At 44.8% G+C, this 24,159-nt stretch overlaps 2 protein-coding genes and 1 long non-coding RNA gene across 8 annotated transcripts in view; 1 reads left to right on the forward strand and 2 right to left on the reverse strand.

The window, feature by feature from the left end:
- Nucleotides 1-1,324, reverse strand: part of LOC117419668 (uncharacterized) — a 116,685-nt gene extending 115,361 nt beyond the window's left edge. For both annotated transcript variants that reach the window (XM_058991248.1, XM_058991247.1), the window contains exon 1: nucleotides 1,075-1,324. In XM_058991248.1, the coding sequence (XP_058847231.1) occupies nucleotides 1,075-1,121 (47 nt within the window). In that variant the 5' untranslated portion in view covers nucleotides 1,122-1,324. The remainder of the gene's footprint in view (nucleotides 1-1,074) is intronic.
- On the forward strand, nucleotides 1-13,889 carry LOC131698631 (uncharacterized). 4 transcript variants are annotated; one of them, XR_009307679.1, is made up of 3 exons: nucleotides 1-177; nucleotides 8,040-8,279; nucleotides 13,825-13,889. It is a non-coding gene; the product is annotated as an uncharacterized LOC131698631 (long non-coding RNA). The 4 variants fall into 4 exon arrangements; XR_009307681.1 differs by having other exon boundaries at nucleotides 13,829-13,872; XR_009307678.1 differs by lacking the exon at nucleotides 13,825-13,889 and adding an exon at nucleotides 9,821-9,887.
- Nucleotides 8,836-24,159, reverse strand: part of LOC131698629 (BRD4-interacting chromatin-remodeling complex-associated protein-like) — a 24,021-nt gene continuing 8,697 nt past the window's right edge. For both annotated transcript variants that reach the window (XM_058991257.1, XM_058991256.1), the window contains 13 exons: nucleotides 22,699-22,885; nucleotides 21,506-21,551; nucleotides 21,088-21,130; nucleotides 20,860-20,925; nucleotides 18,764-20,395; nucleotides 18,038-18,298; nucleotides 16,760-17,153; nucleotides 16,217-16,338; nucleotides 15,242-15,300; nucleotides 13,854-14,002; nucleotides 12,391-12,485; nucleotides 11,516-11,618; nucleotides 8,836-10,678 (listed from right to left, as the gene is read on the reverse strand). In XM_058991257.1, coding sequence (XP_058847240.1) covers nucleotides 9,888-10,678; nucleotides 11,516-11,618; nucleotides 12,391-12,485; nucleotides 13,854-14,002; nucleotides 15,242-15,300; nucleotides 16,217-16,338; nucleotides 16,760-17,153; nucleotides 18,038-18,298; nucleotides 18,764-20,395; nucleotides 20,860-20,925; nucleotides 21,088-21,130; nucleotides 21,506-21,546 — 3,756 coding nt within the window. In that variant the 5' untranslated portion in view covers nucleotides 21,547-21,551; nucleotides 22,699-22,885 and the 3' untranslated portion in view covers nucleotides 8,836-9,887. The remainder of the gene's footprint in view (nucleotides 10,679-11,515; nucleotides 11,619-12,390; nucleotides 12,486-13,853; nucleotides 14,003-15,241; nucleotides 15,301-16,216; nucleotides 16,339-16,759; nucleotides 17,154-18,037; nucleotides 18,299-18,763; nucleotides 20,396-20,859; nucleotides 20,926-21,087; nucleotides 21,131-21,505; nucleotides 21,552-22,698; nucleotides 22,886-24,159) is intronic.

A 24,159-nucleotide genomic window follows, 5' to 3' on the forward strand; every position in this document is an offset into this window, starting at 1 on the left:
GGCGCTACACTCTGCTGTTAAACTTTTCAAATAGTTCAGCACCAATTTTCACACCTCATTGGGATGGCTCAAATGCTAAGAATCTGTTAATCTAATCAACCCTAAACCAGGTCACCTCTGTCACCCGACACAATCCGGCAGGAACACAACTGTGTGCCCTCCGTGAGCTGCAGGCAGGTAAGGAAAGCAACACAGTACCATCTGCAATACGGATTTGTAACAGTATGGATACAGTAACAGCAAATCGTCAGGTTTTGTCATGCAAATCCGGGCGATGCTTTCCTCTTGAACTACATGGACGGGTTGATGCTCAACTGCATTTTGTAAGGATAATTTCCAAACCTACCCCTTTATATGCAAATACCAAGACACGCTTTAACTGAGACAATGACAATACCAGATTGGTATGGACAGGAGATGACGAAAGACAGACACGTTTTTTACTCTAGGCTTGGTTAAATCCTGTAACTAAACCCCGACACTGTTGCTAAGTGTAGGAGTTCTACGCAGACAGTGCAATGTTTGTTTTGAACTGCAACTAAATACCATACGTTTTCTTAAACAACGAACTGTTTGACCGGGGTTTTATGTTTTATTATACTGGCGAACTATCTTAACAAACAATTTTTTGCAATTTAATCTGACAGTCGCCTACGACTTATGAACAGAAAACAAGCCAACTAAAATGAAATGTAACAGATGTGTTTTTGTTTTGTTTTTAACCAGACGTAATCGCTTCGGTTTGACACATTTACGCTGTTTAAAAGGGTATTTTCTGGGTAGAGACGATTTCAATCTGAAACAGGCTTCAGTGACATGTTGGTGTCACCACAAGAACACACACTAGTCAAACAACTACGCATCATTTAAGACACCTAAATACAATATCTAATTAAAAATCAATTAAGGCTGCATTCATTTGGAAGGCTAAAAAAATCTCCTCGTTTTGTAACTCACGGTACAGCAACACAGAAGAATCATCCAGTCTTAGCTCATATTGCACAGTGCAAGCGAGTTTCCTTTCACTTTACAGATAATAATCAAAACTTAAATAATAACAATAATTGTTCTAACCTTTTGCTCAGCGGTCGGACTCGAACGGCAACTTTCACATTGGCCATGTTGCCAGGGAAACGGGTACTGTGCGTTTGTTGTTGCAATCATTCAACGCGTTAGATGGTTTCGATGTTTAGGCGCTCAGATAGCTGCCCCGGCTCAAGTCATTTTTGTTCCTTCTCTGGGTTCCTCGCTCGGCGAGTGTCAGCGGGACAGACCGCTCTCACTTCCTGCTGGGAGGGGATTCAAGCCCGGAGGGGGCAGAGAGGGCGGGGACGGCAACCGACGATCAGAGATCAAAATAATATTTCAGCGTGATGTCCAGTTTTTCCCCACACTTAATTTCTTCCAGATGAACGACTTGGCTGTCAGTCACAGATTGTAGGAGGTGTTGGAATAATGATATCGAATGGGGTCAGGGAAATATCCCTGTCACTCATGAAGGCTATAGGTAGTTTTTTTTTATTGCACACAAGATTCCTCCCCTAAAGCGTTCAATGCTGTTCTCAAAGATTATAATTTCACCATGCTTTCAAATGATAACATTTCTAAAATATGGACAAGTGTCTTTATACGGGTATGAGGCACAGCATACCCAATATGGGCATGGAGACTGAATTGCTTTCTATGTCCCCCCCAAGAGCTGGTGTGGTTCCTCACTCTCTCCAGCCCAGCTTACCCCTAATTGTCATTTTTAAACTGGCCATAGTGCAGAAGTGCCACCTTGCTCAGGCTTGCTCAGGGACAGTCCCAAATATCAAATGCTCTGGTAACCACTGTATGGCGAGCTACCTCCAGCGTTGCACCCAGCGTCGCTCACAGGAGTCTCTGCTGAGTTCACACATTATACCTGGAGATGGGCGCCCTCTGGTGGCTCTCTCATAATTATTATTATTATTATTATTATTATTATTATTATTTATTTCTTAGCAGACGCCCTTATCCAGGGCGACTTACAATCGCAAGCAAATACAAATACATTCAAGTGTTACAATATAAGTCATACAAAAAGAACAAGAAATACAATAATTCTCAAGTGTGACAAACCACAATTCAATAATACAGCAGATAATAGTGAAAGTTACATCAGGATATGATTAAATAGTGATAGTTACATCAGGATATGATTAAGTACAAAATACTACAGATTAAACACTTGGCAGATTACAATATTCTGAGGTACAGGATTAAATGCAGTAAAATAGGGGGCAGATAAGAGCAAAATAAAGCATATTTAAATGAAGGGTGATAGTGTCCCAGGATACAACAGAGGAGTTCTACAGGTGCTGTTTGAAGAGGTGAGGCTTAAGGAGGCGCCGGAATGTGGTCAGGGACTGGGCAGTCCTGACATCTGTAGGAAGGTCGTTCCACCACTGCGGAGCAAGGGTGGAGAAGGAGCGGGCTCGGGAGGCAGGGGAGCGTAGCGGAGGTAGAGCCAGTCTTCTAGTGCAGGCGGAGCGGAGAGGTCGAGTGGGGGTGTAGGGAAAGATGAGGGTCTGGAGGTAGCTGGGTGCAGTCTGATCAAGGCATCTGTAGGCTAGTACAAGAGTCTTGAACTGGATGCGAGCGGTGATCGGGAGCCAGTGGAGCGAGCGGAGTAGTGGAGTAGCGTGGGCGAAGCGAGGTAGAGAGAACACCAGGCGAGCAGCAGAGTTCTGGATGAGCTGGAGCGGACGGGTGGCGGACGCAGGGAGGCCAGCCAGGAGGGAGTTGCAGTAGTCTAGGCGGGAGAGTACCAGGGCCTGGACCAGGAGCTGGGTAGCATAGTTGGTGAGGAAGGGTAATAATAATAGTTCCAGACCTTGAAAAAGGCTTTCATTAGTTTAAATATTAAAGGTGCTGTGGCACATATTAACATATTGTTAGCCTATGGAGCCTATGATAGAAACATCTGATCTGTAGGGAGTTTCATGTTTACACTGTAATACAGTAACACCTATCTGAACCCCTGTTATCCGAGCAGTCCATGGTAACCTGTCTTGTTGTGTGCTGTGCTTTCCTGCCTTGTTAAAAAAATTCACCAACCAACCCTGACTCTGTTATTTACAGTAGTGCAGTACTTATTTAAAGGTAAAGTAGTGGTATAGTATTTTTTTAGGAGTGATTTCTTGATTAGGAAAGTCAGACAATTTCGCAATTGATTATCCGGACCCCCTGGTAGTTCTGATGACAGTGGTTTTAATACAAACATGAAATCACACCAGGCTTCTTCTCTGTTGGGGCATCTTGTGACCACACTGCGCCCTCAGGCATGTCTTCACTCTCAGTACAGAGGTACAGCTGGGGTGAGAATCAAACTGATATTTGAGAAATTTCAAACATCTTTCACTGATAACATGGAAGTGATTCGGGCACAGGTGCCCTCTGCTACTACCAGCGCTATTATGTTTCAGTATCACAGAGCTTAAGGCTGTGATACTGAAATGTAATCTTCAGACCTGTAGTTTGGATCCTTGGCCTGGCTTATTAGGAAGTGTCTGCCTGCTTTGGGTCTTATTGTAACTCAGATTGTTCACTCCTCTGACTGGAAGGGCTTCCCTTACTCTAACACTGACAGAGGTGAATCCCCTTCTGAAGAAACATAGCTTATCCCCCACATAATCTTGGAAATTACAGGCCTATTTCTAATATACCTTTTCTTGCTAAATTGATTGAAAAAATGTGAAGTAACTCCGCTTCAAGATCATTTGTAGGAATGGTTTATTAGAAACATTTCAGTCTGGATTTCGCCTTATTGAGGGTCTGTAATGACCTACTGGACACATGTCTGTTTTAGTGTTGCTTGATCTGTCTGCTGTGGACCATGGGATCTCACTGGAGAGATTACAGAATCATCCTGGCATTCCAGGCATTGCTTTGCAAGGGTGGCGCTCCTGTTTGTTCCATCACTGTGGATCTGTCTCTCTGAGTCAGTACTCTTCTGAGACAGGTGACATGAAGTATGGAGCTTCTGTTTGTTCCATCACTGTGGATCTGTCTCTCTGGGTCAGTACTCTTCTGAGACAGGTGACATGAAGTATGGAGCTTCTGTTTGTTACATCACTGTGGATCTGTCTCTCTGGGTCAGTACTCTTCTGAGACAGGTGACATGAAGTATGGAGCTCCTGTTTGTTACATCACTGGGGATCTGTCTCTCTGGGTCAGTACTCTTCTAAGACAGGTGACATGAAGTATGGAGCTCCTGTTTGTTACATCACTGTGGATCTGTCTCTGGGTCAGTACTCTTCTGAGACAGGTCACATGAAGTATGGAGCTCCTCGGGGCTCAACCCTGGCTCGCCCGCTCTTCAGTGTCTCTCTGCACCCCCTGGGATTAACAAATCTAACCTTATGCAGATTAAACTCAGAGATAGTGTTCTTTTCTTACTAAGCTGGAGATGGCGGTTTCTGTGCTATCAGTGCCTGAGTGAAATTCAGTCATGGATTGTGTAAATTATCTTTAGACAATAAGACAGGAGGTGCTATTGCTGGGCACCAGACACAGTTTGGCGAATCACCCTGTATTGAAATCTCCTTTGATGGCAATCTTAAAACTCCACTATGGAATCAACTGTTTGGATACCCACATGAGCTCTGTTATGAAGCTCTCATTTCATTGATGAGCATTGCCACATTGAGATCCATTCTATCTGATAAAGATGCAGAGATGTTGGATCATGCTTTTATTATTTCTCTGTTAGATTACTGTAATGCTGCAGTTCTTACTCGCACACGTCTTTCACAGCACAGCACTCCACTTCTTAATCCTGTGCACTGGCTTCCAGAGTTCATACTCACACACTCCGCTCACAGCACAGCACTCCACTTCTTAATCCTGTGCACTGCCTTCCTGTTAAATGCAGGATTCATTTTAAAATTCTGCTTACTACTTACAAGGCCCTTCATGGTTTTGGATCTTTATATTTACAGCAAATGTTGGTACCTTGTGCTCCTAGTCGCACCTGGAGATCAGCTCAGCTTGTGGTAGTTCCTAGAATCTCTGAAATCAGGAGGGCGAGGGCCTTCATGCTCTGTTCCCTGCCTGTGGAACTCTGTCCCGAGTCATATCAGGAATGCTGGCAGCAGAATCTTTTAAATCAAGTTTCAAAACGTATCTGTTTGCGTCGGCTTATTCTTGAGCTGGACTGATTGGCCAACGGCTTTTATTTTTAATTTTTATTGTAAAGCTCCTGGGATGCTCCGCATGAAGAGCGCAGTATAAAGCAAACTGTATTGTATTGTATTGTATTGTGTTGTACACCCGGTGTAACCATTAACCTGTTCCTCTGCAGCAGTCTGGTGGATGTAAGAAATGGAACATAGAACATACAGGGTATTTCTGAGTGTTGCAGGGGGACTGGGTAATGGTTGCACTGTGGTGTACCAGCTGTACTTAGAGAGAAGAATGTTTGAGAGCTCTAAAGGCCTGGTCACATGGGCGACTTTTGTCAACGGCAACATGGGGATGTCAGCTGGGGTGTGGCCTCCCTGGTCAACACCCCAGCAATGTGGCTCCCACTTTAGGACGATGTTCTATTTTTCAGGCGACACGGGGGCAACATTTTCAATACCAGCCAATCATATTTGATAGTAGTGTCACATGATAATAAAACGGCAATGTGGACACATGATTAGGAAATGAAGCTAATAGATTATTTAGCTTTTTTTATTGGTTTGAGAAATAATTACATAAAAGAAAATAAAAGGTTTCCTTTGTTTGATTTTTTTTTAGAAAAAAAAATGTTATAAGGTTTGTTTTTAGTGCAAGTTTAAAAACAAGTGATACAATAACATTTCTTCACATCTCATAACCCAGGGCCCAACCCCAAACTTTCTTTATTTCTACTCTCCTCCTCTTCTAACATTGCTATTAAAACAGCAGCAGCCTTTCTTTGCAGAATGGTTACATCTCGTGACTCAAGCGTGCATTATGATTGGGTTGCATTACGTCAACCGCATGCTTGTCTCTCATGTGATCACCGCAAACTGCAAGGCAACACGCAGAAGTCACCCGTGTGACCAGGCTTTAAAGGGGCTCTAGGAGGCTTTACCAGGATGTGCTGACTGAAACAGAAAGTGACATGCACAGCATATCTAAAGAGAACAGAAATTAACTTGTATTTCAGAGACATGCCAAGTTGCTCTATGATGAGTAAAAGGTGATTATTCCCAAATGCAATGTGAAAGGAGTCAATGATAAAATGAGAAGTTCAGTTACCATGTTCAGTGTGACAGGCGGACACGCTCGGTGCATAAGGACAACGGAATAAGGACTCTAATAACGAACAACACTCAGTAAGCTTTCATATTTATTTTATTTAAAAATCACATTTTAATAAATAGTCTGATACAAAATGTGTACAAAAGTTTTTTTTCTTCTTTTACATTTTTTTTTTTCAAATGAAACACGACCAAGTAAAAGGGAAATTCTTCTGTTCAGTTTTGATGGCAGATATCGGTTACAATCTGGATTTCGTACAGTAAGGCCCCAGGATTTTGGCAACAGAACTTCCACTCACTGTCTCGTCTTTGAGACGAATACACAGTGCAGTAACACTTAAACACACAGACAAAATAAATAAATAAATAAATAAAGAGACACATACAACAAAACCGGGCTCAACATGCAGGACACTACCCACCCCTCCAAAAACACACAGTCATCTGTATGGCTTACAAAACGAACATTACTGGTCTTTAGTGAAATGGAACAACATTGTTTCTCAAACTACTGGCTCAGTCATGTTAAAATAACAGTTTAAACTGCGTGCCCATTTCGTATGTATTCTTATCCTTATTATTAACATCATTACTACTGCCCTATATATGCTGAGAATCTCCTTGACTTTTTTGATGTTAATTCAGGATATGCAGGTATTTCAAATACAACCACATTGATGATCTGCTGCAACACATGAGTTTTTGAAGCACTGATTTTGTGAGAGAGAACATTGTTTCTGTTGATTTTACAAAAGGCCTTTTGTTGCCTATTTCACACAGTTGGCAATTACATAAATACAGTTAAACAGAAGTTTGTTAACTATGAGTCACACTCATAGGCAAGGCAAACAGTCCAGTCTAATGTACAAAGGCTGGACTCAATATTAGACTCCTGCCATAATACTACAAGGAAGACAGTGACTCTACTGTCTACTAGTGTTCTAATTCTCAATTACCTCTCTTTTCCAGCTTTTCTATATTACACAAATGTTTGAGATGCTAAAAGTGTGTGCTACATAAGGAGTTTCCATTTTTTTTCCAACCTCTGTACTGTATCGTTTGAAAATATATACTGCAGTCTGTTACACACACTGAAGCAGATGTCAAAGCACTATTTCAAGTCCTGATTGAAATACAAAAAGTGCTGGGTTCTGAGACTGACTGTATTAGACTTTGATTAATTATTATCATTAATGAATGGAAACGTTTCTGTATGTTCTAGAATTCCAAACCCATGAACCACTTTATCACAGCTGTTACTGACATGTTTAAAAATGCACAGACCCATTCCTAGCTACAGACACATTTAGATTTGGGCATTATCAAGGCTTTACCCCTATAACTCACTTATAACTAGGGCTTCTGATTTTCAGTTTTAACCGGTAAAAACCAATAAAACACCCCGATACTCGTGACCAGAAGAAGGTACAACTTAGGTGTGCAAATACTGTCGAGTTACTACGATACATATTTTGACAGAAAAAACGCCAAAGCATTTTGGAAAGTAACTGAAAACAATAATTTCATCCAGTATATAAAAAGCGAAAGCCCTGAAAAAAACAGATTTCGGGGTATCTCGGAAATCGCAAAAAATATGAACCGAAAAATAAAATTCATAAAAACCAAAAAACAGTAGCCTTACTTCTAAGCAAGGTGTTAAAAAAGTGTTCTATTATTCACACTAGCAACATTGCCTCTGGTACCCTTTGTGCTGTATGTTGTTGGCTTGACTAAAGCCATTCAGAAAGACTTATAGACATTTGACATTGAACTGGTTTCTTTTAGGATTTCTAAATAGCAGGACCTGAAGCAAAAGGAAGCAGGACATCTTTAAAACTTTCCAAATCTGGAGGTGTTGTACTGGAAAAGGCTACCCATTCAAAAAGAGGCAAGAACAAAACAAGAACTACAAAAGCACACCTGCAGGGCCTTGAGTTCCTGGGTGTGGAAGAAGAAGCTGGCTCGTGAGATCGGAGGGCCTCCACTGAGCTTCAGTCCTCCTGAGCTGTGTGCGGAATTGCTGCGGTGAGGGGGAGGAATTGAACATTCTAAACTGGGGAGAAATACGGGGTCAAATTATTAAAAAAAAAAAAAATGCTTTGGATTGATTTACAAACTAAAAACAAGTCATTTTAATATATTACATACCACACCAAATAATACCTTAAGAACTATTTAAATAACTATATATATATATGTAAATCTATACGGGAAGCTGGTCAGTCGCTGCTTCCTTTTCAATTGGAAATGTGAGTGCTGTAAAGGAAACAGAATTTACTATATAACGTATAAGTCTTATAAGAGGAGTACTCCCCGTAGTGGAAAATATAATTGCTTCTTCCAATAGCCAGAAAGTTTAACATTCACTATCAATTCAATGCAGTACATTGATCCTCATTCACTCTGGCTGTGGGGGCTGCCCTTCGCTACTGAAGTACAGTATTATTAATATGAAAGTGAAATTGCCTCAGAAGTACAGTTCTGTGCGTGTCTTTGTTCCGTTTCACCGCGTGTATAACATGAATAACAATGTGTGGCACTATGACATCCAGGAATGTTCTTTTAAGAAAAGTATATGATATGTTTCCGTTGATTTTCCTTGTTAAATCCTTTTTAATTAATAAATGAAAGTAGTCAATGTTGCACTAATATTGGCAGTGCTGGTCCTCAATATATTATTGTAACAGTTTCAAAACAACGGCTCTATTAGAGGAACTGTTTGTTCTCACCCCGTGCTGCCTTTGGATTTCCTGATTGCTGACATCATTGGAGAATCATATTATCAAATTGCCCTCGTCTTTCAATATAATATTAACAAAATGATAACGTATTAATAAAACCAATGGAACTTCAGTCCACTTGACAATTGAGACAGATGTCTTGAGAAAGACACTCTGTAACAGTCTGACAGACTAAAACACTAATAGATGTCTTAGCGCCGACACTAGATATTTTAGTTTTATGAAGTACGGTTTCTTCAAATGAACTAATCATTTGATACAAGAGCCCAGAGAATTCCGCATTCAGGATAAGATTTAATAAATTAACAATGTAGCTTTTAGTTCTCAGTTTTGTTCAGTTTTGGCTGGGACGCATGTGAATTTAATTATGACAGCTTAAAGAAGTCCTAAATAACAAATTGAAGACCGTGAGACTGATTTCTAGTTTGGCAAGGTTGGCAAAATGAAATCCTACCAGTGTTTTTTAGTTATGCGTGGACAAAAATGGGATAGAAGAAAACTGACGTATTTGGCATTTTTAGCTCAACGTATTTGCAATTGTCCTCATCACTAGTCATTCCATACTTCTTAAAGCCACTCCAGTAAAACCTCTGTTATCCTCCGAGCAGCCCCTGGTAACCGCCCTGTTGTGTGTTCTGCTCTCCTGCCTTGTCATAGAAAATGCACTTTTCAGCTCTCAATCTCTGGGATCAGTATCTAACAAGTACTAGATGTTATATATTTACTTGCAAAGGGGAAGAATATCTTTTTAGGGTTCTTGTTTGGCTATGAGAGGTTTTACTGTATTAGTAAAGTGGCACCATCATTCAAACTGTCTCCCAGCAGGAGTCGCACACCCTGTCTCCCAGCCCGAGTCGCACACCCTGCCGCCCCCCCACCCCCCGACCCCTAGCTACAACTGCTCCTCTAGGATGCTGTTGACGGCCTCCTCCAGTGCCGAGGTCCCGCGGCCCTGGAAGTCCTGCAGAGGGGGCTCGGACAGGGCTGCCTGGCCCTGCAGTCTCTGCAGCAGAAGGATGCTGTCGATGGCGCTCTGGAGGTCCTCGGTGAGGGCGCTGTCGTCTGGGGGGCTCCTGCAGCCCGGGTCCTCTGCCTCCGATCGCGGGCGCTTGGCGTGGGGAGGGGGCTGGCCCCAGGAGGCCTCCGGAGAGTCTTCTACTGTCCTTCGGCCAGAAAAGACAGGCCCTGCCGCCCCCTGCTGCTTCACTGGGGGCCCAGCCTGTGCCACCGATATCCGCTCCGCCAGCAGCCCATTCCGGCAGGCGTCAAACAAGTCCTGGCGATCCATAGCTTTGGGAACCAGAGGGGGGGAGACAGGAGGAGGGTCAGCTTCCCTGAAATCCAAACCATCCCATCGCTGTCCCCGAGTGGAGTTCCCGTTCATCAGCCCCCCCAAGCGCTCCCGGCTGTGCCCAGCTGTAGTGGCCTCTCCCTGGGGCTCGCAGGCCGAATTGCGCACCACTTTCCTGGAGCCGGCCTCCTGCTTGATGGTGAGTTTCAGCCCCCCCCGGCTGCTGGAAGGGTATGTCCTCAGCCCTCGGGGAGGGGAGCAGGGCGGTCTGCCCCCGCCCAGTCTGGAGGCCCTGCGCAGGGGAGAGATCGCAGACGAGCCGGGGGCCGTGACAGACAGAGCGGCTGGAGAGAGGCTGGAAGCAGGTTTGTACATTGAGGCGATGTAGCCGTCTGGGAGAGGGAATCAAAAAAAGGGGAGTTCAAAAAATATTCACAATATATAGTGCACAGCATGCACCTACAAACATTTTCATTTAATAAATCAGATACTGCAGGTCAGGGCTGGACAATTCCGGTCCTTGGGGTCCGGAGCCCTCCTGGTTTTTGTTCCAACCCTAAATGACTTCATTGAACCTTCCAGGTCTTAATCTCTTAATTACACTGCTGTGTTTTTACTATAGGACACTGTTATAAGGGTTAGTTTGCTATGTTTTTTTTTATATATATATGCTTTACCATACCTCTCTATGCTTTACAACACTTTCATTGTGCGTTTTTACTATGGTGAACTTTCTAAGGGACTATTCCAGGTAAAACTGCTGTTTAAAAGACTCTTCAAAGATGACTGCTGGGAAGTTTCTCACTGTAGCACAGGCCTCAGTGAACACATCCACATCACGTTAGAAAACCACAGTGCTTCCATAAGTGAAATAGTTAGTAAGCATGGCAAATAACGATCTAAGAAAAAGAAAAAGAAGATGACACCCAGATCACATAGACTAACCCTAGGGCCCTTTATTTATTTCTGGTGTTCGTTTTCGAGGGACACACAAAAAGCTGCAATAAATCACTGAGCTTTTAGAGGAACACGTTTGTTTTGAGCAGACCTGGGTCGTCCACAATGAAACTTTCTAATGATGCTTCTTCAACATAAACGTACAAAATAAACAGCCCAAGTATCCCTTTAAATTAGCTGTGTATCAAACTGCGATGCAATAAGAGTTCCGGGTGTTGGTTACAGTAGGGCTCCATGAGCAGTATTGCTAGAGAAAGCTGCTCTACTCTTACCCGGGTCCAGCCTGGCTCTCCTCCGCTCCTCTCCCAGCCCGCTCCTCTCATCCTGTAGGAACAAGCGCTCCAGCATGACCATCTCTGCTGACGGACTCACCTGCTGCAGGAGCAACAACCAGCGAAGAGACACAGTGACCCCTGCGCTGCTGCTAACACAGCAAACACAACGCTTTGCACAATCACAAGGAAATACAGCAGGACTAAACCTACCACTCAGGAACTGTATGATTCAACTAGAATGGCTAGAACTGTGCTCCACCTTTGTTAGCAGTACAGACAGCAGTGGAATCTCTCGGCTCCAACCACCAAAGAGTGAAATGTTGGTAGCTTGGTCTCTTAACTATGGCTCCCAACTACAGCTTTATGAAAAGCACTGTAGAACGAAACTTTCAGATCTGTTTCTACATGAATAGTGGTTGACAGGGAGTGGTGTTCTTAATGGTGAGCTGATCACATGTGACTGTATATATGCATTAACTGTTTGAAAGATTGAATTCATCATAGCTTTAAATACCCCGTAGCTAAAAGCTAATAGATTTATTTAGTAACCTTGAGTGCACTGCTACCTGCTGGTCTCAATATATATGTTGTGAAGGAATCATACTTTCCTAAAATTCCCCAAAAGCTTATAGAGAGAGGTTTTTAGCTTCTCCCATACCTTGCCTGCCTGACTGGTTCTTGGAATCATGGATGAGTTAAGGAATCACTGGTGGAGACATAGCGATTGGTGGCTGTTTTCATCTCCACCACTGGAACTCCTTCGTTGGGTCAGTTGATTCCATGACTCTCCCAGGCTCCTCTTGGTGCAATGGGGGGCTCAGCCCAGTGGACAATGTCAGGCATGTTCAGCATGCACAGTGATGCGCTCTTACCCTGGCCTCCTGGAGCAGCAGCAGCCGGTACTTGCTCAGCATCTCCTGGGTGCGTTTCAGCAGCAGGCTGGACACCACTCCAAACTGCTCATCCACTAGACACAGAGAAACACAGGAGCACTTCAAATCACAAGGAGCAAATCCGACCCCACCAAACACACAGAGCACTCACAGCAAGTGGAATTACATGCGTGAACTATTTGATACATTACTATTATAGTTTGTATAGGCTTTTATTAGGTATAAGACTCCTGTCTATCATTAAAGTCACAGACCCTTGTTAGCACTAACCATGGAGTAGCCAATGTGACTGTAGGTCCTAGATTAGTGCTAACCAGGGTCTGTGAAACCAGCTGTGTATGTCCTTTGCAACATTAAAGGTAAATGGATTCGTCACACTGTTTGGTTTCCAGTTCTGTTTAGCTCCTGATTTGTAGCACATCCTTGCAGCTTCTTTTTTGATTGTTTAAGCTTTCATGTCATAGATACTTTGCAATTAACGTGTTTGTAATTCAATAAATCTTGCCTGTCCTGTGGCTCCATTTTCAGGTGAGATGCTGTGTTGAAAAGACTTGTAGCAAAAAAGCATATTCATTTCAAAATATATATCTGGTACTACACTAGACTGAGTCTATCTCTGCTCATAAGCCATACTTTTAAGTAGGCATTTCCTTGGTCGTATTACTTGAAGACCAAGCGAGCAAGATGGGCTGAATGGCCTCCTCTTGTTTGTAAACTTTCTTATGTTCTTATGTTCTTAAGAGTAAAATTGTCCTTAAACACCCAGCTTTTCTTGTATTGAGTCTCATATTTTGCAGCCAGTAACATGCTTTGACCCCGAAGACACAGCTGAGGTGAAATGGCCTAGGAAGTGAAAGTTAGGCAAGCAAAGTGCGAACTTTCTGTAACTTAGTGATGTCCCAGGTACCCTGTTTTAAAATGGAAATACACGTGTGCTGTAAAACCACGCCTTTGAGACCTGATTAGCGGACAGAAGTGCAGCACAGGTAAGAGTTATGGAAATATTAGAACATAAGAACATAAGAAAGTTTACAAACGAGAGGAGGCCATTCGACCCATCTTGCTCGTTTGGTTGTTAGTAGCTTGTTGATCCCAGAATCTCATTAAGCAGCTTCTTGAAGGATCCCAGGGTGTCGGCTTCAACAACATTACTGGGAGTTGGTTCCAGACCCTCACAATTCTCTGTGTAAAAAAGTGCCTCCTATTTTCTGTTCTGAATGAATGCCCCTTTATCTAATCTCCATTTGTGACCCCTGGCCCTTGTTTCTTTTTTCAGGTCGAAAAAGTCCCCTGGGTCAACATTGTGTATACCGTTTAGGCATTCTATGTTCTGTTAGCTGTGACTACTTTAAAGCCTATATCCCTGCAGCTCTAACAACTGTAATGCCTGTCACCTCTTCACTGTATCCCCAGCCAGGGATTACCCTCCAGCGTTACTGTACCTATGTGGAATTCCCCCGTCGAGGGCAGTGTCCCCACGCAGGTGTGGTAGGGGAGGAGCCGGCAGAGTGTGTCCTGAAGCGAGACGAATGCAGACGTGCAATCGGGATCCATCACGGAGCTCTGATGACAGCGCAACTGCTCCTGAAACCTGCAATCCACAGAAAACAACTACAGCAATGCAATCCACAAAACACAACTACAGCAATGCAAACCACAGAACACAACTACAGTGATGCAATCCACAGAACACAACTACAGCAATGCAATCGACAGAACACAACTACAGTGATGCAATCCACTAAACACAACTACAGCAATGCAATCGACAGAACACAACTACAGCGATGCAAACCACAGAACACAACTACAGCGATGCAATCCACAGAACACAACTACAGCAATGCAATCCACTAAACACAGCTACAGCAATGCAATCCACTAAACACAACTACAGCGATGCAATCCACTGAACACAACTACAGCGATGCAATCCACTGAACACAACTACAGCGATGCAATCCACAGAACACAACTACAGCAATGCAATCCACTAAACACAGCTACAGCAATGCAATCCACAGAACACAACTACAGCGATGCAATTCACAGAACACAACTACAGCGATGCAAACCACAGAACACAGCTACAGCAATGCAATCCACAGAACACAACTACAGCAATCCAATTCACAGAACACAACTACAGCGATGCAAACCACAGAACACAACTACAGCGATGCAATCCACTGAACACAACTACAGCGATGCAATCCACTGACCACAACTACAGCAATGCAATCCACTGAACACAACTACAGCAATGCAATCCACTGAACACAACTACAGCAATGCAATCCACTGAACACAACTACAGCGATGCAATCCACTGAACACAACTACAGCGATGCAATCCACTGAACACAACTACAGCGATGCAATCCACTGAACACAACTACAGCGATGCAATCCACTGAACACAACTACAGCAATGCTGCCTATGAAGCCTGCCTCATGGGACACCCTGTATAGTGAAGGAAAAGCAGCGGTACCAATTCAGAATTCATTTGTGATGACCTACTTTAAACTTGCCATATATGAAACTGTGTCAAATGTCTCACAGTTTCTAGGTGAATTGTCACAGCATTACAAGCTCTTGAGGAAACGTCTGGGGGATATCTTTCCCCACTCTTCTTGACATATCAGCTGATCCGTACCAAGCTCGATGTGATTCAGAGCTGGAGATTTGATTGTACTTCCCAGTTACATCACCCAGGAGTAGTTGAAGTCTATGGGACTAATGAACACAACTCTGCAGTAAGATCTCACTTCCTACCATGTTTAATGTGCAACCCTCTATAACCCTGCGCGGTGATGGTTTGGTTCTGACCTTTGTCTTGTGAGCTGAGTGACGACACACCTCTCCACACTCACCGTCAGGGCTGGACGCTGTCAAAGAGAAGACAAGTCACTGTGACTGAAACAGCACAGGATCCCTTTCATATATGAGACAGAATTAAGCACCGTGGAGTGCCTGTAGGGGGTCTTGGTAACTAACTCAATTACTTTGCATTTTGTGGCCCCATAGTTGCACACGATTGATACAACCTGGTTAAAATGAAGAAACAAGCCATGGAGAAGGACAACAACCTTGTGGTGCTGTTTGCTATTGCACTGTGATTACTGAAGGGATTTGTTCCAATGGCAGTGAAAGCTGCCTGACTTCATGGAAAGTGCTTTTGAAAAGGTTCATTGCTCATGTTTTGCTGTATAATTTGTTCATGGTACATATGCTGTGTGAAGTGTGACACACACATTTATTACAACAACCCATTGATTCTGTTGTTTTGATTTGAAATTAAACCACTGTAATGGAAAATCTTGGAAAATTGTCAAAATAGGCAAATTAGTGATGGTCTAATTGAATTGATGTCTTTAATAGGCCATGCGTGCAATTCATTTAAAATAGTAAGAGAAAAGGAACACCCAGCCACAAGTCGTAAAATGCTTGAGACTTTTAGAAGTTGTTTAAGATGCCTAATTAAAGTGGTCTAACATTTTCACACATTGTTTCTATGTAACTGATTACTGACCGAAAATGGCAATACTCACCCCCAGAGGTTTTCACGCAGGCAGGTATATAAAGGATATAAATGACACATCTTGAGGGGTCTAATAACGTACACACTACTGTCTGCATGGACATACGTAAGTACAACCGCCTCTATTTTATCCCATCGAAGAGGATTTCATCACCAACGGGGGATAATTATGGTTTCTGAAAGTTACTGCAGAATCATTTTTGGTGCCGCTGCTACTAACTTGAATACACAGCCTGATGTCAAAACGAAAGCCCTCCCTCTACCTGTGGTCCTGGCTGCCCCAGTGGCTTGATGTGTAGGCCCTGGACCTGCCCCTGAATTTGCCGGGATTCGGGTTCAACCCCGAGGCTCAGCTTCCCGTCCACAGCAATGACAGCAGAGGGCTCTGCGGAGAGAAATGTACCGAGTCAAACTTCATGCCACTCAAATACGACAAATCCTAGCAACAGCCATCAATACTGCAGGTGAAAGATTGGAATCACAGATTGTAATTACCACTGATGAAGGCATTAGCTGAAAATAACTAAACACTTGTCATGTAATATCTATAACTAGATGCTACATCAAGGAGACAGCAGCCTCTCTCTCTAGTATAACATCCTGGACTGCCTCGGCATATATCCACTAGGAAGACTCCTCTTACACTCAAAGCACCCTGTAGTTATCACTTTGATACCCCTGTCATGAAGTGTGGCTCTTTCATAAGCAACAATCTGAGACAAGCAGATTGAATAGTGCTGCATTGAGGGGATGTTTGACTGCATGATTGCCTTGTCTCTTAGTCTGCTAAAGCTGCTGATACTCACTGCTCCGACAGAGCATCTGGAGAGGTGGCTGAGGCTGCACGGAGAGACCGGACTGCTGCACAGAGGGGGGCAGGTGAGTTTGTGGGGGGCTCACTGGGGTCAGCAGGGTCACAGTCGCCCCACTCTGTGAGCTTGTGAGGGTCACTGTCTGTCCGAGGAGAGGGGAGGACAGGGCCCCTGCCTGTCCATTCACTGGGGGAGTGGGTGTCACTGCCTGCCTCTGATTGGCCAGCGGAGAGGAGAGGGTCACTGCTTGTCCAATCACAGGATTAGTGGGGGCTGATGTCTCTCTGTGATTGGTTTGTGTGGATGGCAGGCCCACTGTTTGGCCAGTAAGCAAAGAGGGAGTGGTTACAGTGTTACTGGTAGGTGGGTCTGGCAACTGCAGGACCTGCTGTTAAAAAAACAAAAAACAAAGAGTGAGTGAACGAATGTAAGAATGTAAGTCAGACATGTGTTCATGCAGACAGACAGATTCAGATGTGTACAGAATGTCGAAGCCAGGTTTGATCACGATTGGATGTGTTAAATGTAAAAATCAGCTAGACATTTGTATGGGTGCAGGTATGCATCATGGTTTTGGCAAGAGTAATTCAAAGGAAGCTCAAAGCCAGATAAAGCCAGAGAGAATCACGATGACTGAATACTGCTGTGCACACTGGAACATGTATTTTTTGTCAAGTTTAATCAGAGGTTAAATCTTGCCCAGGACTACAATCCCACAATTCACTGCACAGTTGACACTTTTCTATGGAAACGAGCAAATTGAAAATCAGGAAGTGAACTCAAAATAATTTGATATCAAACAGGTAAAAGATAAAATAGTGGTTGGCGTCATGGCTGTGTGAAGTAGGCCGGTCTTCGCTGGGGACTCCGAAGGGAGGCAAAAGATAACCCTACTGGCCAGGCGCCCAGAGAGCTCAAAGGCAGACACGTGCAGTGCTGGCCTTTGTCCTCCAGAGGTTGGTAGTTCGCTGACATCTGCTCTCGAGTTTGGGTAAAAAAGCTGGCTTGGTCGTGGGATCGGAGGACGCCCTCTGAACCTTTAGGACTCCTGAGCCATGTGGGAAATTGCTGGGGTGAGGGGAAAAGCGACTGGGCATAATAACTGCACACACTAAATAAAAAAAAAATTACAAATTTACAAAAAGGGAATTTCTCAGATTTTCAGAGTATCTGCTCAGCTGTACTATTTACCATGTCTTGCAAACATGGGCCCTATTCACAAATTATTTAAAGACAATAATGACCCTTTTTTGTTTTGCTCTCTGAGCCTACCTGCTGCAGATGCTGTACTGCGAGCTGCTTGGGGTCAGCGCTGTTCCCAGTAACAGCTCGGGGGCCAGGGCCTGCTGGCTCTGACGGCAGGCTGTCCTTCACAAGAGCAGCCGGGTCCAGCAGCTGAGCTGAAGCCTGGGCCTGGAGTGAGGACACAGCCTGCGACTGGAGCACGGCGGCAGGCAGGATCTGTAGCTGAGTTTGGGACTGGGGCTGGATTTGGTTTGCAGTTTGGAGGTGGATTTGGTTCTGAACTTGAGGCTAAAAGATACATACCGTATATAAACATATAGTTATACAGGGTCACAGTCACTTACTAGTTAAACAGTAAGCAATCTATATATTTCACTGGGCAGCTTGTAGCAGTGTGACATCACAATAGCAGCTTCGCCAGCCTTTGAATTCAGAGCGCCTCACAGCAACAGCCAATGTTTAATTCGTAAAACCAATTTTTTTTAAAAATATTCCTATCATTAGTAAATGGTTAACTATGAGCGGTATAAACAGAAAACACGGTGGTTCTTCGTGGGTAACTGAATTAATCAATTTGTGAGTAAAGACAGAAACAACTCCCTCTGTGTTTATGTCTTCCCTCTCTGACTGATTATTTTTGTGTTCCTCACTTAGAACCATAATGTATCATGGTTTCTTTTCAACATGGAAAGCTAGCATCCTGCTTATCCTTTTCTCCACCTGACCTCAGTCAGACGGGACTGGAGCAGTTACCTGTTGCAGGTGTAGGAGCTGCCCATTACTGAGGGGTCCCTGCAATCCAAGCACACTCTCCTCTCTGTGTGCTGTTGACGGTTGAGCTCTGGGGGCTCCCTCTGCTCCTACCAGAGGAGTCAGTGTGGGCCGCTGTCCCGGGACCACGGGCTGTCCATTCACAATGGACAGCGAGGCCAGGTCTGCGCTGTGCTGGACACTCACTGCTCGACCCAGCACTCCAGAGCTGTTGAGCACTGTGATATGGTTCGCCAAGGGGGCGCTGTGGAGCAAGGTTTGGGGCGGCTGCACAGTTGTTGCTCCCCCTCGAGGGCCGGGCGGCTGGGGGGTGAATGCTCCGGCCAGGTGGGCTGGCATCTGGAAGATACCAGGCTGGAACTGGAGGGGGCCCGAGAGGATGGTGCCCTGCCTCACTGCCAACTGACCACTGGGCGTCGTGAACACCGGTCCGAAATTCAACTGGCCAGGGAGGATCTGGGGTGTGTCCATCACCTGACCAGAGGAGTTCCGCCTGACCCCTTGGGTGGGCTGACCAGCAGAGCTTTGGTTGGTCAATCCAGCCGTGGGCTGAGGGATCGTCACTGGGGGGTTGCCTGCCAGATGTCCCGGCAGGATGAACTGGTTGGGAGCTGGGAAGATGCCCTGGGGTTGGATGACGATGCTGCCGGCTTGGTTCAGGAGCTGCAAGCTGACGGGCTTGGCCAGGCCCTGGGGAGGAGGATGCTGCTGCTGCTGCTGCTGCTTGACGATGCTGTTGTGTGGCGGCCCAGAGAGAAGGAGGTTCTGTGAGGGGCTACCAGAGACAAAGGTTAGCCCTGATGGGGGGTTGGGATGCTGGGCGGTCGTGATGGCAGTGCCAGGGGGTTTGGGGCTGATCTGGACCAGCCTGGGCTGGATGCTGATGGGGAGTTTGGGCTGGATGGGCATCAAGGGTCCTCTGGGAAAGAAGAGGCCTGGCTGGGGGTTGGTTCGGAGTGCATTAGCGATGGAGGCGCTGGTGAACAGAGAGCTCCCATTGAAGTTCGGCAGGGCCTTCTGAATCAGAACACTGGAGCTGTGGGCCGGGTTCAGGGTGAGAGGCTGCTCCATGGTTGGAGTGGGGAAAACAGTCCCTGGGAGGAGGCTCATAAGCTGGGGAGGGGCTGGCTTTCCCAAGAGTGAGGGGCAGCCAGGGCCAACAGCCATCAAGGAGGGCTGGGGGGGGTCCACCGCCCCTTGGGTGTCTTTGGGTATGTTCTGGAGGCCTGCCACCAGCCCATGTAGTGGGTGCACAGTCAGTGCTTTGGGCAGGAAGGGGGCGGCAGGGCCGGGGGTACTGACCGGCGCCTCGTACAGGGGCAGGACATCCCCAGGATGGGTCAGGGCTCCGGCAGCCAGGCCTGCCTCCTCTGCCAGGGTCTGCTCAGTGATATCCGCCTCCTGGAGGCTCTGTCGCAGGATATCGCAGGCTTCCTCCACCTCCACCTCCTCCTCCTCCTCCCTCTCCTCGCCCCTCTCTTCGCTCCCCGGACCCTCACTCGAGGGTCGGGGGGGAGATCCCAGCAGAGTCTCCTCCAGGAAGGACAGGTCCACGCAGCCCGGGGGAGGGGTGCCCTGCACAGGGGGGTCATCAGCCAGCAGGGAGACCGGGCTCTGCAACACAATCATATTTAGTTTTGCACGCCTAGATAACTCACAGAGCTAACAATATACAGGGAATTCTACTTACCTAATATGTTTTACCATCATTTCACAGATCTCACATATAAAAAACAAACACATTATGGTATATTTGTATTTGATTTCTTTAATAGCATTTTTTCAAATCTACTTTTGAAATAAACTTAAAGAAGTCACATTACGGAACACAGAACTAAACAGCGACTTGATTACAGTGGTTGAAGCTTTTTGAGTTCTGAACCTACACAGTATACTAGATCACCATGACCTACACTGTCTATAACAGTGATGTAATCCACTAGTATACTAGATCACTATTACCTACACTGTATACTAGATCACGTTTACCCTCACTGCATACTAGATCACTATTACCTGCACTGTATACTAGATCACTATTGCCTACACTGTATACTAGGCCTACATAATATACTCACAGTGGAATCAGTGAACAGGGAGCTGTCTGTCCCAGCAGCGTTAATAAGCAGGTCTTCAGTCTCCAGCTGCTGAGGGATCAGAGAGACAGATTACACATAATGTGATTTTTTTCAAACATTTCTATCTTGGGTAACTTTTGTCTGTGTAACTACCACCCCCCCGCTACTGACATGTGGGCTTTACAGTGAAAGCTGTAGAGCACTGCAGTGCGGTAAACAAAGGCCTACCTCACTGGTCCCATGTAAGAAGTCATTCAGGGCTTGGGGATCACTGCAACAGAGAGAGCACACATCAGAAAAGATTACTGCATCCGCAGTGGAGCTGCGAGGCAGGGCACAGCACTCGATATGATCTGTCACATACATACATTCACTGCAACAGAGAGAGCACACATCAGAAAAGATTACTGCATCCGCAGTGGAGCTGCGAGGCAAGGCAGAGCACTCAATATGATCTGTCACATACATACATTCACTGCAACAGAGAGAGCACACATCAGAAAAGATTACTGCCATCCGCAGTGGAGCTGCGAGGCAAGGCAGAGCACTCGATATGATCTGTCACATACATACATACAAGCGGCTCAGAATGTGAATTTTCGGCATGCTTTAGGGGTTATGGGCGATGGCTGCTGCTACTACTCACCACAAAACATCAAGCAAACAGGTGCCATCTTCATCATCCATGTCAACTGAGGAAGAACAGTCAAGAATGAGCAAACAATGAGGAACAAAACGCTGCTGGGAAATGCTTGTACTGGTGACTTGGTGGTGTATTTTGTGGCCATATATAGTTCTAAAGCAGTGATGGAAACACTATAAAGAACTGGGTCATTGCATGAGCACACTTCGAGTATTGTCATATCATTTTTCATGTAAGTCATTTTTTACAAAGTAATGGCATTGTATGTTACATCAGCTGAGTTTTCTAGTACCGTACTTTTTTATTTAGAGTGCATCCCCAGTCTGTTCTCTAAGGACAACAGATCAACGAACAACCTACAGATTCATATCAGCTCTTGGATGAACACAGGTTCGAATATGTCTGATATTTTAATATTTGTTCCAGCACTAATTTGTATCCTGCCATTTATCATTTGTTGCCTTGCATCATTGTGTAAGAAACGCCAATTTTTAAGACAATTTTGTTAAACGTCTTTCACATAAAATGCAATATCACTGTGCATGATAAGAAAGAGATGGAACCAAAGAGATATGCTCATGAAGTTTGACAAGAACACACCACAATCTACTTTCAAATCCTATGCATGCTGGCCATTTTCTCATGTAACTTTCACATGCCATTCAGAACTACTGAACAGTATTTCTAATTTTAGAGTAGAAATACTAAAAATACTAAAAGAAAATAAATTAAATGACAAGCATTTTAACTAAGGGCCTTTCTCTATGTCTTCTTGTCTTATTCTAGTTGAAATGTCTGCCATTGAATTTATTACGTTTCTTTTTGTATTTTTACACTTTCACATACCCCAGCCATCACGACACAATTTGTTACAAGCAAGGAGGCTGTGTGGTCCAGTGGTTAAAGAAAAGGGCTTGTAACCAGGAGGTCCCCGGTTCAAATCCCACCTCAGCCACTGACTCATTGTGTGACCCTGAGCAAGTCACTTAACCTCCTTGTGCTCCGTCTTTCGGGTGAGACGTAATTGTAAGTGACTCTGCAGCTGATGCATAGTTCACACACCCTAGTCTCTGTAAGTCGCCTTGGATAAAGGCGTCTGCTAAATAAACAAATAATAAATACTTTTCTAAATGAATTGAGGGAGCTCATTAGGGAGACCCTCCTCTCTCAGGACAAACCAAGTAAAGCCCACTCACTTCACAAGGACTCAGGCTCCATCGAGTGCACACTTGTTGAGGGGGTCCAGGAGCTGCATGGAACTCTGGTTGGGGCCCTTAAGGCAAGGCTGGGGTTTGGCGCGGTGCCCAACGGGCTGAGTTCAGTAGCACTGGTCCCCTCTGCATTTCCACTGCAGCTCTGCAGTATGCACAAAGTCACGAAGGTCTATTCAAACACAACAGGAAAACAAGGGAGTTATTGTACAACCGAATCCACCTCATAACCCAGAGCACAGTGTGAGATAAGATGGGACTTCTTCAACTCACTCACAGCTTGGATGACTCCCTGTGTGATTTGGATGTGGTACATTATAATGTGAAAGTTATATCAGCATTAATTAAAAAGTAAATCACCATATTTTCATACATACAGGCAGGTTCCTCAATTCATCCCCATTCAAGTGTGTGTGTATATATATATATATATATATATATATATATATATATATATATATATATATATATAGATAGATAGATAGATAGATAGATAGATAGATAGATAGATAGATAGATAGATAGATATACTGGATATGTATAAAAATGTGACATACGGGGCTCCCGAGTGGCGCATCCAGTAAAAGCACTCGCTGGAGTGCAGGATGCGCTCTATAGCCTGGACGTCGCGAGTTCAAGTCCAGGCTATTCCACAGCCGACCGTGGACGAGAGCTTCCAGGGGGCGGCGCTCAATTGGCCGAGCGTCGCCCGGGGGGAGGGAGGGTTAGGTCGGCCAGGGTGTCCTCGGCTCACCGCGCACCAGCGACCCCTGTAGTCTGGCCGGGCACCTGCGGGCTTGCTTGTAAGCTGCCCAGAGCTGCGTTGTCCTCCGACGCTGTAGCTCTGAGGCGGCTGCACGGTGAGTCTGCAGAGTGTAAAGAAGCGGGCGGCTGACGGCACACGCTTCGGAGGACAGCATGTGTTCATCTTCGCCCCTCCCGAGTCAGCGCAGGGGTGGTAGCGGTGAGCTGAGCCTAAAAAATAATTGGGCATTTCAAATTGGGGAGAAAATAATAAAAACTAATTGGCAACGACTACATTTAAAAAAAATAAATAAATAAATAAAATTTTAAAAAATGTGACATACGGTCAGATGGAAAGGCAGACAGCATTTCATCACACTTGGAGCTCTATATATGTGTCTAAAGTGTGACATGTTTGCAAATCTGCTTGGTTCTTTTTCTTTGCATAAACCTTTTATTAAGTTTTAAAGGGTACAGTGGACAGAAGTATTCACTAACACACTGTAACAGGGTGGAGCCGTGTGGGTGTGTACTCGCTACTGAGTGACAGGTAGGAGATCCAGACAGAGGTTGGAGTTGATACGGCACGCAGGTGTGCAGATTTTATTTACACACACACAGACACTCACGTGACACTACCTGCATTGGTAGCGCACGGAGGACATACAAAGGAATGTACAAAAGCAAAATAAAAAACTATCT

Source organism: Acipenser ruthenus, chromosome 18 (assembly GCF_902713425.1).
Source record: "Acipenser ruthenus chromosome 18, fAciRut3.2 maternal haplotype, whole genome shotgun sequence".
Taxonomy (NCBI): domain Eukaryota; kingdom Metazoa; phylum Chordata; class Actinopteri; order Acipenseriformes; family Acipenseridae; genus Acipenser; species Acipenser ruthenus.